Source organism: Oncorhynchus tshawytscha, linkage group LG09 (assembly GCF_018296145.1).
Source record: "Oncorhynchus tshawytscha isolate Ot180627B linkage group LG09, Otsh_v2.0, whole genome shotgun sequence".
NCBI classification, from domain to species: Eukaryota; Metazoa; Chordata; class Actinopteri; order Salmoniformes; family Salmonidae; genus Oncorhynchus; species Oncorhynchus tshawytscha.
The window spans coordinates 16,815,907-16,830,987 of record NC_056437.1 but is presented as its reverse complement, the minus strand read 5'-3'; the positions used below and the strand labels follow the sequence as shown (position 1 = coordinate 16,830,987).

General features: G+C 41.0%; 2 protein-coding genes across 3 annotated transcripts; one reads left to right on the top strand and one right to left on the bottom strand.

The window, feature by feature from the left end:
• The first annotated feature begins 1,934 nt into the window (after positions 1 to 1,934).
• Positions 1,935 to 9,455, top strand: LOC112257453 (COP9 constitutive photomorphogenic homolog subunit 4 (Arabidopsis)). 2 transcript variants are annotated; one of them, XM_024431009.2, is made up of 10 exons: positions 1,935 to 2,086; positions 2,624 to 2,703; positions 2,855 to 3,006; positions 3,120 to 3,223; positions 3,351 to 3,655; positions 3,851 to 4,021; positions 4,125 to 4,240; positions 4,742 to 4,786; positions 7,596 to 7,680; positions 7,964 to 9,455. In XM_024431009.2, exons 1-10 carry the CDS (start codon positions 2,013 to 2,015, stop codon positions 8,095 to 8,097), a joined length of 1,266 nt encoding a protein of 421 aa, XP_024286777.1. In that variant the 5' UTR covers positions 1,935 to 2,012; the 3' UTR covers positions 8,098 to 9,455. The 2 variants fall into 2 exon arrangements, with proteins under 2 accessions (XP_024286777.1, XP_024286778.1); XM_024431010.2 differs by lacking the exon at positions 4,742 to 4,786 and having other exon boundaries at positions 1,939 to 2,086.
• On the bottom strand, positions 9,450 to 10,328 carry LOC112257451 (trypsin inhibitor ClTI-1). The gene is made up of 4 exons (XM_024431008.2): positions 10,202 to 10,328; positions 10,086 to 10,111; positions 9,837 to 9,946; positions 9,450 to 9,597 (listed from the first exon to the last, which is right to left on the bottom strand). Exons 1-4 carry the CDS (start codon positions 10,251 to 10,253, stop codon positions 9,552 to 9,554), a joined length of 234 nt encoding a protein of 77 aa, XP_024286776.1. The 5' UTR covers positions 10,254 to 10,328; the 3' UTR covers positions 9,450 to 9,551.
• Positions 10,329 to 15,081: the final 4,753 nt, after the last annotated feature.

Below are 15,081 nucleotides of genomic sequence, written 5' to 3'. Positions count from 1 at the left end.
TGAGATGGCCCAGTCAGTCCTGAACTCAACCCGATTTGAGATGCTGTGGCATGATCTCAAGAGAGCAGTTCACACTAGACATCCCAATAACATTGCTGAACTGAAAGAGATTTTTGTAGATGGGAATGGTCCAAAATTCCTCTTGACCGTTGTACTGGTCTGATCCACAACTACAGAAAATATTTGGTTGAGGTTATTGCTGCCAAATGAGGGTCAACCAGTTATTAAATCCAAGGGTTCACATACATTTTTCACCCTGCACTAGGAATGTTTACACTGTGTTCAATAAAGACATTAACATATAATTGTTTGTTATTAGTTTAAGCTGATTGTTTGTCTATTGTTGTGACCTAGATGACGATCAGATCAAATTATGTGGAAATACAGCTATTTCCAAAGGATTCACATACTTTTTCTTGCCTCTAGTGAAACTTTACCAGGGCACATAGGGTTCACATAGGCATGTATTTTGTCTGTCCTAGTATGATTCTTTAGAAAATACAGGGAATGGGGAGGGTGTTCAGATGTGTGCAGTTTTAGTTTATTTAAAAAAAAATTGTATTCTGCTGAAATGCAACAAGACATTTTCAGACAAAGAACACCGGGAAGATGCTTTTGTCAAATTCAAACTATGGTTATTGCTAGTTGAGCACTATACTGTACTGTAATACTTGTGTTGTCCAGAAATATGACCCTTCCTGAAGCATTATGGATTATGATATTGTCCAAAGATTTCCCTCTTTTTCCCTTAATATTTCATCTCAGGCCCTAAAAATTGTCAAGCACTCCTGCCAACCTAGTCATAGACTGTTCTCTCTGTTACTGCACAGAAAACAGTACTGGAGTGCCAAGTCTTTGGTCAAAAAGGATTCTTAACAGTTTGTACCCACAAAGCCATAAAACTGCTGAACAGTTAATCCAATGGCTACCTGGACTATTTGCATTGCTTTTTTTTCACACTGCTACACGCTGTTTATCTGTTCATAGTCACTTTACCCTTACATGTACATATTACCTTAATTACCACACTCAACCTGTACCCTGCACATTGACTTAGTACTGGTACCCCTGTATATGGCCTCGTTATTATATTGTGTTACTATTTTTTATTTAGTAAATATTTTAACTGTCATATTTTTCTTAACTGCATTGTTGGTTAAGGGTTTGTAAATAAGAATTTCATGGTAAGGTTGTATTCAGCAAATACATTTTGATTTTATTTTTTTGTACCTTTTATTTAACTAGGCAAGTCAGTTTAGAAGAAATTCTTACAAAGACGTCCTAGGAACAGCGTTTTAATTGACTTGTTCAGGGGCAGAACAACAGATTTTTACCTTGTCAGTTTGGGGATTGGATCTAGCAACCTTTTAGGTTACTGGCCCAACGCTCTAACCACTAGGCTACCTGCCACCCGATCTAAGCGTCTGTCCCAAATAGCACTTTATTCCCTATAAAGTGTAACACTTATAACCATGTCAAAAGTAGTGCACTACATAGGGAATATGGTACCATTTGGGTTATAACTTAAGAGCTAGCTTTTTACCTTTCAGCTAGCAATTACTCTTGTGCCTTGTCACATTGTTTTGGCATGCAGTCATTCTTTTCTCATGTCTCATTTAGTTGTTCAGATACTGTATGGGCTCTATCTATCTTAAGGTGTGTTGTGTCAAGGTTGACCAATATATTTTTAAATCACACCTGTGTTAATTAACATAAGAAAATGACAGCTGCCTAAGCATAAAACGTGACAAGGCACAGAGTCTGATTATTTGGAAAATACAGACATGAAAATCACTTTTTATTCAGTAAAACGTTGTTAGACGTTGCGCTGTTGCATAGTAATATCAGAAAAGTCTAAAGAGCAAACGAATCTCTGTTTTAGAGACCAACGTCTAAATCTGCTGTACAGATATGTTACAAGTCTTGGAGGACCTTCTAGGCGTTCCCTGTGTAGCGTGGACAGCATACCCTCTTGTCGGCTGATAATTCTCGTTGACACTTCGTCGGAGAAAATGGCGGCTGGAGTGAGACAGGAGCTTGCACAACTTATGAATTCAAGCGGATCTCACAAAGATCTCGCTGGAAAGTATGTATTGGCCAAAATGGATGAAAATATATGTGCGTGGAGATATACATTACTTTAGACCTGAGTGTGACGTTTACAGGGAATTATAAAAGTGTCAATGAGCAGCCCGCCGATGCTAGTTATGCTAGCTAGCAATAGCATCACACTGCGGCTAGCATAGGTTAGACGTTTTACCGGTACTGTATGTATCTAACGTTATCTACCGGTATGTTAGCTAATGTTAATTATCAGCAAGCTAGCTAGACAGTGTCTGGATAAAATGATTGCCAAATATATTGTGTTGTCAACAGTGTGCACTAGTCAATTAGCTACAGTTTAGTTTATTAACGTCAGCTAGCTATGGCTTTTAGTAATGTAGATGGCTAGCTAAATATAGCTAACTAACTGTATTTGGCTTTTGATTTGCATTTGGTATTGCAGGCTTGCTATTCCATTTCCATTGTAATTGAAAATAATTGTAAATTCTCAAGTCATGAATATCATTTTTCATTTAAGATAGCTAGCTAGCTAATACACCCCTTGTTTGATCAATTGTAGATATCGACAGATTCTGGAGAAGGCCATCCAATTCACAGATGCAGAACAATTGGAATCATTAAAAGCATTTGTCGAAGCAAGTATGTATCCTGTATAAAGTACAGGATGGAATAAATCCTGCTTACCATTTACTCACCTGTTACATAAAGTCCCCCTTTTCCTTTGTACAATCATTACTCATAAATCACATTACTGTATATCCTTTCTAACTAATCCTCTCCTGTCCTGCAGTGGTCAATGAGAATGTCAGCTTAGTGATCTCTAGACAGCTGCTGACAGACTTCTGCACAAACATACCCAGTCTTCCTGACAGCACAGCCAAGTCAGTTTACCACTTCACACTAGAGAAGATACAGCCCAGGGTCATCTCATTTGAAGAACAGGTGAGTACTGTGTACATTGCACACACCTGGTTTCCCAGATCTAGCCTAGACACTGGTTTGAAATAAATAACACAAATGTCTACCCTATGTTTAAATCCCATGTCTACCCCCAGGTGGCCTCCATCAGACAACACTTATCCACCATCTATGAGAAGGAGGAGGACTGGAGAAACGCTGCTCAGGTTCTAGTGGGCATTCCTCTGGAGACAGGACAGAAGTAAGTCAATTTACTCCAGTGTTTCCCAATATAATGTTGCGCGACTCGCCGGGAGTGTACAATTTGGTTCTAGCTGAGCACTAACACGTCTGATTCAACTTATAAACCCTCTTGTCCTCTTGGTCAGGCAGTACAACGTAGACTATAAGTTGGACACGTACCTGAAGATCGCCCGTCTGTACCTGGAGGATGATGACCCTGTTCAGGCCGAGGCCTACATCAACAGAGCCTCTCTGCTCCAGAACGAGTCCACCAACGAACAGCTACAGGTCCACTACAAAGTGTGCTACGCCAGAGTGTTGGACTACAGGAGGAAGTTTATCGAGGCTGCACAGCGGTACAACGAGCTCTCTTACAAGTCCATCGTCCACGAGACAGAGCGTCTAGAGGCCCTGAAGCACGCTCTTCATTGCACCATCCTGGCATCAGCAGGTACCTGCCACTGGTTTGTCTATTGTCTTTCACAACATTGTGAAAGGTGTGTAGTCAAAGCAGCTCTAACTGTGTCGTTGCTTTTTTGGCTCCAGTTTTTTGTTGCACTATATTTGGATTGCAAGGTATTAACAGTAAAGTTCACTCTCCCTCTTCCTTCTCTCTTCTCCCTCCCTCTCTCCTTTTACTCTCCAGGCCAGCAGCGCTCCCGTATGTTAGCCACCCTGTTTAAAGACGAGCGCTGTCAGCAGCTGGCGGCCTACGGCATCCTAGAGAAGATGTACCTGGACCGCATAATCAGGGGGAACCAGCTGCAGGAGTTTGCTGCCATGCTTATGCCCCACCAGAAAGCCACCACTGGGGATGGTCAGTCTCCCAACTCAGCCTCTCTCCATTGTCCCTAGTTATTTAATTGATTGTGTAATAAGAAAATATGCTCTGCTGCATTACTGTGGGATTCTGTTTTTAGGCTCCAGCATATTGGACAGAGCTGTTATTGAACACAACCTGCTGTCTGCTAGCAAACTTTACAACAACATCACGTTTGAAGAGCTAGGGGCGCTTCTGGAGATCCCTCCCGCTAAGGTAAGATGGATTTCAACATACAAGACTCAGTAGCACTTTCACAGGCGTACGTTTTTTTCCCGGAGGGGTGTAGGTAGGTAGGTCTAGGGTTTTGGTAATGCGTCCTTTAATTTAGTGTATTTGTAAATGTTGAAAATCAGGTACGTTTTAAACAATTCTTTAATTTGTTATCAAGAATGATAGTTGGTGTATGCATATCATCTTATTCCTCAAGACATTAGGTATCTGATGGAGAAAATCACTTTTCAGGGAAAGAGTTCGGGATATAATTTATGATGAATGTAGCGTTTGAGGGCACAACCAACACCTTTAGTATGAGAGGTTGAAGTTTAAAAAATAAAAAAAACGATTTATAGTATTTTCACAGACATGCAGTATTTATCCCAAAATATAAACAGAATAATATTTTGTGGTCTGTTATTATGAAAGTTGAAGTGTCAGTTTTAAAGCAGCAGCATTACCTAGAAGGCTTGTATTTTGAATATACATGTTGTTGTGCAGGACGATTATCTCCATGGTGAGGTCCCTGGTTACAGATGCAGTCTGGTAGGGAACATAATCACTACTTTACTAATGAATGGGGTGTGAAACCAAAAATACACAACTAAAATAGTGAAATAAAGCCTTGTTGGCTCTCTCTCTCGCAACTTCTTGGTTGAAGATAGAGGTAATCAGAACGGAATGTGCACTCCCCTTATAATACCAGCTAAATGCTGTGGCTGATGTTTTTGTTAACGTAAAGGGTGTCCTTGTAATTCCTAAAGACTCGTATTGTGTCATATTTCGGGAAGTAGGCTACTCCAGGTAGTGGGATTGGGGATACATTACTCATAACCATGTGAAATTGTAGTCTTATTTGATTATCAAGTTGATAAGGGGCACCTAGGTAAGACATTGATCTGTAATTTGTCTCTGTGGTAAGTAGTAAATTAGGTTTCTAATGAAAACAAACCTTGTACTGTACAAATAAATAGCCTGTGTTGCAATGATAGGAAAGCTGTGGAGATTGTTAAAGTTTAATGATACAGGCATTAGAAAGGTAGCTTAGTATTCCTGTTCTATCATCATGGAACAGCGCCAACTGAATTCCACCCTATTGTATATTTAGTTTATTCTTATTACCCCATCATTTATTGCATGCATATCTTATATCCCACAGTATGTTTCAAGTACAGAATGTTTCTGTTGCTATTCTCCCCAGTATGACTTTTTCAACTCTGCTGAATTGAAAATATTGTAGAGTTAGCTATGTGAACTACTCATTGGTTTGTGTGTTAGTGCATCAGGTTACAACGTCCAAATAAAGAGTAAACCTATGAGATATTTGTTGTTGAAAGATTGTGAACTGCATGTCTGGTTACAGTGGACTTAGTGTACATATTGAATTGACAAGTGGGATGGTGTTAGTCAATTATAACGGGAGTGAGACGCTACACTACAGTTCTCCATTGGGCTGGGTTAGACCAAAAGACATTGTAATTTGTAGGTAATGCATACATTTACTGCTGACGCATAAAGGTAACTGCCAAAATAAAGGAAACGACAACTTTAAGGGCGTTGGGAATAGATTCTACAAGTGTCTGGAACTCTATTGGAGGGATGTGACACCAGTCTTCCACGAGAAATTCCATAATTTGGTGTTTTGTTGATGGTGGTGGAAAACACTGTCTTGTTGCCGCTTCAGAACCTCCCATAAGTGTTCAATTAGATTGAAATCTGGTGACTGACACACGCACACAATTTAAACCCCTATGCTCCTTTGGGAACCCGCTTTCAAAGTCACTGAGATCTATTCTAGCCATGGTATACATGACCCTAAGCATGATGGGAAGTTCATTTCTTAATTAACTAAGGAAACGTGTGTGGAAACACCTGCTTTCAATATATACTGAACCAAATATAAACACAACATGTAAAGTGTTGGTCCCATGTTTCATGAGCTGAAATAAAAGATCCCAGAAATGTTCCATATGCACAAAAAGCTTATTTCTCTCAAATGTTCTGTACACATTTGTTTATATCCGTGTTAGTGAGCATTTCTCCTTTACCAAGATATCCATCCACCTGACAGGTGTGACATAATCAAGAAGCTGATTAAATGGCATGATCATTACGCAGGTGCACCTTGTTCTGGGGACAATAAAAGGCCACTCTAAAATGTGCAGTTTTGTCACACCGCACAATGCCACAGATGTCTCAAGTTTTGATTGAGCGTGCAATTGGCATGCTGACTGTAGGAATGTCCACCAGAGCTGTTGGCAGAGAATTGAATGTTAATTTTTCTACCATAAGCCGCCCCCAACGGCATTTTAGAGAATTTGGCAGTACGTCTGACCGGCCTCACAACCGCAGACCACGTGTAACCACGCCAGCCCAGGACCTCCACTTCCGGCTTCTTCACCTGCGGGATTGTCTGAGACCAGCCACCCGGACAGCTGATGAAACTGAGGAGTATTTCTGTCTGTAATAAAGCTCATTTTGTGGGGGAAAAAAATCATTCTGTTTGGCTGGGCCTGGCTCCCCAGTGGGTGGGCCTATGCCCACCCATGGCTGCGCCTGTCAGGTGTGAAAGATGTAGATTATATGAACTGTAACTCAGTAAAATCGTGGAAACTGTTGCATGTTGCATTTTTAAAATTGTTGTTCAATATACTTAATTTACTCATGTTTCCTGTATTTTGGCAGTTACCTGTACATGTTGGCTGTATTGTGAAATATTACAGTAGTTATGTACACAGACTAACTAGCACTTAACAACACTTGTCGTATTGGCCTGAAATGAATCTGACCATGTTTCACTGGCCTGATCCAGAAACAACCCCTAGTACCTACCACTACCCACTTCATGGGGACTTGAAAGGATTGTACCATAAGCCAGTGTTTCTCAACTGGTGGGTTGTGACCCAAATTTGGGTCGATTGGTCAGGGGTGTCTGAGTAAAAAGAAAAACTAAAACCAGGTAGAAGGTGTGTAGAAATTATCATGAACCTGCATTTAACAAAATATAAGTTGATTTCAATATGTAATTATTGACAACAAAAAAGGTGGGAATGTTGTTCCCTTGTCATATAATTGCTACATTTACTATCAATATAGCATAAAAATACAAACATTCAGATTGTATTTTTGAACCTCAAAAAATTGGGTCAAGACTGAAACAACCTGATTCAATTTGGGTCCCGAAGAAAAACCAAACACTACTTAGCAGTATGGCTAATAGCACATGAGGCTATGGTTGTTTCTGGACAGGGCTGTTAACTTGTTACTGACATGTTCCTATGTGTAGTTGGTAGTATAGTGTGTGTGCCATGGCGATGCCAGTGAACTATCCCTGTGTGTCTGTCCCTGTCCCCAGGCTGAGAAGATCGCCTCCCAGATGATAACAGAGGGACGCATGAACGGCTTTATTGACCAGATAGATGGAATCGTCCACTTTGAGAGTGAGTACTTAGCCGTTAGCTGTGCATGGGCTCCTCTATTTACAGAAGGCTATGCCCACTGCTCAGTTAGCTCTAGGAGGATGAAATGCCTCTCTCTCTAGGCTAGGGCCTGGTTCCTCTTGGTTAATTCCTGTCAGCGTAAGATTCCATGGTTCCTTTTTAAGTTTCTGCTTTTCTAGCTAATGTAATCCTATGCTTTTTTAAATGTTATTATTAAAATGTTGTGTTATTTATTTTCAATTAGATACCTAACCCTCTTTCTCCCTTCTTCTCTGTCCCTCAGCACGGGAGCCCCTGCCCACCTGGGACAAGCAGATCCAGTCTCTATGTTTTCAGGTGAACAACCTGCTGGAAAAGATCACTGCTGCTGCTCCTGAGTGGACAGCCCAGGCCATGGAGGCTCAGATGACCCAGTAGACTGACTGACAACCCCTGGCCTGGAACACTCCACATGACCACCCACACCAGGCACACCCCCTGGCCTAGAACACTCCACATGACCACCCATACCAGGCACACCCCCTGGCCTGGGAAATCTCACATGACCACCCACACCAGGCACACCCACTGGCCTGGGACATCTCACATGACCACCCACACCAGGCACACCCACTGGCCTGGGACATCTCACATGACCACCCACACCAGGCACACCCCTGGCCTGGGACATCTCACATGATCACCCACACCAGGCACACCCCTGGCCTGGGACATCTCACATGACCACCCACACCAGGCACACCCACTGGCCTGGGACATCTCACATGATCACCCACACCAGGCACACCCCTGGCCTGGGACATCTCACATGATCACCCACACCAGGCACACCCCCTGGCCTGGGACATCTCACATGATCACCCACACCAGGCACACCCACTGGCCTGGGACATCTCACATGACCAGGCACACCCCCTGGCCTGGGACATCTCACATGACCATCCACACCAGGGACACCCCCTGGTCTGGGACATCTCACATGACCACCCACACCAGGCACACCCCCTGGCCTGGGACATCTCACATGACCACCCACACCAGGCACACCCCCTGGCCTGGGACATCACCCCACACACCAGGGCACACCTGGCCTGGAATACCCCACACACCAGGGCACATCTCACATGGCACTCTACTCCCTATTCACTATGGAGGGTGCGATTTTGGCTGGGTGGCTGGGCTAAGTGCAAAGTTTTGTAAGATCGTACTGTACTGAAGACTGCAAACACGAAATTGTTCAGTTGAAACCAGCTGAAGCCAAATTCTGTTGTATTTTGGCATGGGTTAATAGAGCTTAGCCGAGTGCCCGTCCTTAGTAGTGGTAGGGGAAACACTGGCCACTCCTCCCCACATTCTCTCTCTCTCTCACTGTCTCACCCATTTAAGTGTGAGACATGTTCCAATCTGGTACTTCTCTAGCATGTTTCTCAGAAGAAGGCTGCTGTATATTATGCTTGGAGTTTACCATTCATCTTTCTAGGACTAATAAATGGATACTTGAATCCATAGGCTCATCAAGTTACCAGTGGTTGCAATCTCATATATACTTTGATTTCATGTAATACAAACCAGAGAACGCAAACACTGATGTCCCACGACGAAGGTGTTAGTGATTCTATTTGAAATGTGAAAGACACACAGGCCATGCCTACCGCCACTTAATTTGTTGCTGTATTCTTGTACAATGATTTTGTTACATTCTGTTTGGAAACATTTTGTCAGACCTGGAGTGCAACTTCAACAAAGAGATGAATAAATCAAAAAATAAGTCAGTGTACATGTTTTATTTATTCTGAATAATCAGCTCTTTTTCATCACTATTTGTGTTTCAGCCATGGTTTATACTGTTGAATTTGCCGTATCGGACTTCTTCAACAAGGTCCATGTTTGACAATAAGTATCTTCTTCCTGGTTTCTCTGCAAGAGAAAAAATTAATTGCAATTTCCTTAGACCCTGTCAGTATAAATGACATTGTACTCTCACCAGTTTGATTGGAGTCAGCAGGATAGAGATGACTTGCATATAGTAATCAGGTAACATAAGGTTTTACAACTAGATTTAACCATGTACTTTCCATCTTCAGTCCCTCTTTATAATCAGGATCCAAACAACTCCTTTTATAACAACAATGACTGATAGTGTTTCTTTGCTGTACCTTACGGTGTCACACAACACACACTCGTTGGTGTAAGTGACTCCGTTGGATCCACACACAGGCTCAAAGTGGAAGGGACAGCCAGGCTGCTGATAGTTGTAGCACGCTGGCTAAAGGAAAGATGTTTAAGTGTTGTGAGCTTTGTCTTTCCGCCCAGTTTGAATTAATTTGAATGAACCATTATGATCAGTTACACAAGAAAAACGAGTTAACTCTTTGTGTCAAAATATGAATAACTGGATACATTACCTTCTTAAAATTTGCCCCCTGCACATCTGTTGGACAAAACATTGTCATTGATATAGTGATACAACATTAACCATACATACTAAAAGTACATTTCAATGGTGAAGAAGTATGCTTACTTGAGAGGCAAGATATGATGAGAAGAAGGAAAAAAGTAGGTTTTCCAGGCATATTGGCAACTGCAGTAGTTCGCTACAGTGAGTGTTTCTCCTAGTAATAAATGTCTATATACTCTATTAGTGTTTTGGGAAACTTCAATGACCTCATTTCTGGTCAAAGTCCCCCTTCGGTTCTATTGACAGTGACACACATTTTTGTCTCTAGTCTTAAAACAAAATGTCAAACAGTAGCACCATGCAGATATCCAAGCTCTTGTGAAGACCAATGTTGAACATTACTATTGTTACAACCACACTCCCTGTTCATTCATTCAGCTAGCTGTTATGATGTCTCTTCAAGGCAATATTCAGAAGGAAAAACAATAGTTTTATACTTATTGAGTATGATCATGTCAGGGGAACACAAATCACACACAACAGAGGGGAACATTTCAAACAGACCTGCATGGTATAGGGCTCCGTTTGACAATTCAATGATTCATTTATCTCTAATGGGCTCTCTACATCTTCATCCTGTCCACACGTGGTTTCCATAGTTTCTCACTGACTTTATCTGGATGACAAACCATGAGTAGCTAGTAGTCCTATAGTAATCATTACCAGGTTAACCAATACATGTGTTCAGTGCTTCACCCTGGCCCGAGGTGTGTTGGAGTTATGTTGATGCTCAGAATATCTTTTACTGATGATATACACTTTCTAGGAATTACTGAATGATCAAGCCACAATGTATGTCCCATTTTAGCATTTCTATAGCATTCATATTAATCGGCAAAAATGGTCGGCAAAAATGACATTTATTGCAATGTATTTCCTACATCAAGAAAATATCAGGAGAAATGACATCACTAACAGGGATGTAAACAAATTTGTGCACAATAATTGAGAGAAATATGCTTTTTATTCTTATGGAACATTTCTGGGATCTTTTATTTCAGCTCATGAAACATGGGACCAACACTTCACATGTTGCGTTTATATTTTTGTTCAGTAAAGTTAAGAGATTCACTACTGTCCACTATTCCATTTTCCCATCAGAGATGTGTTTCCATCCAGTTGACTTGTTGCAGATAAAAGTCTGTGCATAAATACATAGTGCACATAAAAATAACTTTTGAGGTTAAATTCCCATGTACCGAATAAAAAATACAAGTTAAATGGGTTTCCATGGCATTTTCAACTCTAGCCCTACTGTCACTAAAACTATTAAGTAAGTATAGCTTTTGTGCCCACTCTGGTATGGGCACGTGCTCTCTAGCCAACAGCTACAGTTGAGGTATAGCCTACTACATGATGAGATTACTATAGACAAAAGTGTTAGATTGTTTTTATTGGTCAAATGGCAGCCAAGCATCGATCATCATGCCACCAGAATAAGAACCTCAATATTTATTGAAAGGAGTGCCAACCTAATCCCTGTGCACTTTCACCACCCTTTAAAAGTTCATCTTAATTTATATAATCTGTAACCTAATTTAACTGCATGGTTTCCCATTATGTTGTGACATTTTCATCTGACATGTAGGCTACTTTACTGGCATAAAAAGGCTAGATGGAAACCTGCTTAATATCAAGGCATTTTGAAGATGCTGGAATTATATTTTAAATGAAGGTGCGTATGCCTACAATATTTTGTCACGCCCTGACCTTAGAGAGCCGTTTTATTTCTCTATTTGGTTAGGTCAAGGTGTGATGTGGGGTGGGGTGGGCATTCTATGTTTTGTTGTCTATGTTTCTTTATTTCTATGTTTTGGCCGGGTATGATTCTCAATCAGGGACAGCTGTCTATCTTTGTCTCTGATTGGGAATCATACTTAGGTAGCCCTTTTTCCCTCCTTTCAGTGTGGGTAGTTGACGTTGTTAGTGGCACTATAGCCCGCTTAAGCGTCACGGTCGTTTTGTTGGTGACATTAGAAATAAAGTAATGTACGCTCACAACGCTGCACTTTGGTCCACTTCTTACGATGCCCGTGACATATTTAGGTTATATTGAAGTGTTAGGTTCACAAGGAATAGCCGCTCGGGACTTGGAGAGATGTGTAAGCTTTCCTGAATAACTGGGCCTGCCAGGAGTATTTGTATTTATTAAGGATCCCTGGGGTCCAGCAACATTAAAGCAGTTATATACAGTTTAAAATATTACATTACATTTCATAACACTTTTCACAACACATTAAGTGTGTTCTCACAGGCCACTACTCTACTATCACATATCTACAATTCAAGGTCCATGTGTGCACATGTGTAGAGTGTGTGTCTTATCATTTGCACAGGGTTAGGGTTAGGGTTAGATGGAAGTTTACATACACCTTAGCCAAATACATTTAAACTCAGTTTTTCACAATTCCTGACATTTAATCCTAGTAAAAATTCCCTGTTTTAGGTCAGTTAGGATCACCACTTTATTTTAAGAATGTGAAATGTCAGAATAATAGTAGAGAGAATGATTTATTTCAGCTTCTATTTCTTTCATCACATTCCCAGTGGGTCAGAAGTTTACATACACTCAATTAGTATTTGGCAGCATTGCCTTTAAATTGTTGAATTTGGGTCAAATGTTTCAGGTAGCATTCCACAACCTTCCCACAATAAGTTGGGTGAATTCACCCTGACAGAGCTGGTGTAACTGAGTCAGGTGTGTAAGGCCTCCTTGCTCGCACACGTTTTTTCAGTTCTGCCCACAAATGTCCTATAGGATTGAGGTCAGGGCTTTGTGATGGCCACTCCAATACCTTGACTTTGTTGTCCTTTAGCCATTTTGCCACAACTTTGGAAGTATGCTTGGGGTCATTGTCCATTTGGAAGACCCATTTGGGAACAAGATTTAACTGATGTCTTGAGGTGTTGCTTCAATATATCCACATAATTTTTCATCCACATCGTGCCATCTATTTTGTGAAGTGCACCAGTCCCTCCTGCAGCAAAGCACCCCCACAACATGATGCTGCCACCCCCGTCCTTCATGGTTGGAATGGTGTTCTTCGGCTTGCAAGCCTCCCCCTTTTTCCTCCAAACATAACGATGGTCATTAAGGCTAAACATTTCTATTCTTGTTTCATCAGACCAGAGGATATTTCTCCAAAAAGTACGATCTTTGTCCCCATGTGCAGTTGCAAACCGTAGTCTGGCTTTTTTATGGCGGTGTTGGAGCAGTGGCTTCTTCCTTGCTGAGCAGCCTTTCAGGTTGTCGATATAGGACTTGTTTTTACTGTGGCTATAGATACTTTTGTACCTGTTTCCTCCAGCATCTTCACAAGGTCCTTTGCTGTTGTTCTGGGATTGATTTGCACTTTTTGCACCAAAGTACGTTCATCTCTAGGAGACAGAACGCGTCTCCTTCCTGAGCGGTATGATGGCTGCGTGGTCCCATGGTGTTCATACTTGCGTACTATTGTTTGCACAGATGAATGTGGTACCTTCAGGCATTTGGAAATGGCTCCCAAAGATGAATCAGACTTGTGGAGGTCTACAATTTTTCTTCTGAGGTTTTGGCTGATTTCTTTTGATTTTCCCATGATGTCAAGCAAAGAGGCACTGAGTTTGAAAGTAGGCCTTGAAATACATCCACAGGTACACTCCCAATTGACTCAAATTATATCAATTAGCCTATCAGAAGCTTCTAAAGGCATGACATTATTTTCTGGAATTTTCCAAGCTGTTTAAAGGCACAGTCAACATAGTTTATGTAAACTTCTGACCCACTGGAATTGTGATATAGTGAATTATAAGTGAAATAATCTGTCTGTGAAATAATCTGTCTGCGACTTGCCAAAACTATAGTTTGTTAGCAAGAAATTTGTGGAGTGGTTGAAAAACTAATTTTAACGACTCCAACCTAAGTGTATGTAAACTTTCGACTTCAACTGTATGTGTTTCTGTGTCCGTATGTGTGTCTCTTCACAGTCCCTGGTTTTCCATAAGTTGTATTTTTATCTGCTTTTAAAAATCGGATTCTACTGCTTGGATCAGTTACCTGATGTGGAATAGAGTTACATGTAGCCATGGCTCTATGTAGCACTGTGCGTCTCCCATAGTCTGTTCTGGACTTGGGGACTGTGAAGAGACCTCTTGTGGAATGTTCTTGTTGGGAATGCATGGGTGTCCGAGCTGTGTGCTGGTAGTTTAAACAGACAGCTCGGTACATTCAGTATGTCAACACTTCTTACAAAACAAGTAGTGATTAAGTCAATCTCTCCTCCACTTTGAGCCATGAGAGATTGACATGCAGATCTCACCCTGTGGGGTTAAAATGTGGGGCATAAAATCCCAAAAACGGGGGTAGTTTGCTGTGAAAACCTATGCTGCCAGGGACTCAAATACTGAAGACTTACAGAAAACTGAAGTTTGCTAGAGAGCATTTTGACCTCTGTCATTGCCACCAAAGTGTATATAACAAAGTATTGAGGTAAACTTTTGTTATTGACCAAATACTTATTTTCCACCATAATTTGCAAATAAATTCATTAAAAATCCTACAATGTAATTTTCTTGATTTTTTTTTCTTATTTTGTCTGTCACAGTTGAAGTGTACCTATGATGCAAATTACAGGCCTCTCATCTTTTTAAGTGGGAGAACTTACACAATTGGTGGCTGACTAAATACTTTTTTGCCCCACTGTATGTCAATAGTAAAGATTTAAAAAGTTAAGGGGCCTAGACAGCTGCCCTGGGGAATTCCTAATTCTACCTGGATTATGTTAGAAAGGCTTCCATTAAATAACTCTGTTTTCTGTTAGACAGGTAACTCTTTATCCACAATATAGCAGGGGTGTAAAGCCATAACACATACATTTTTTCCATTTGATCGATAATGTCAAAAGCCGCACTGAAGTCTAAGAAAACAGCTATTATTAGCAATTTCTCTGAGACAATCATCAGTC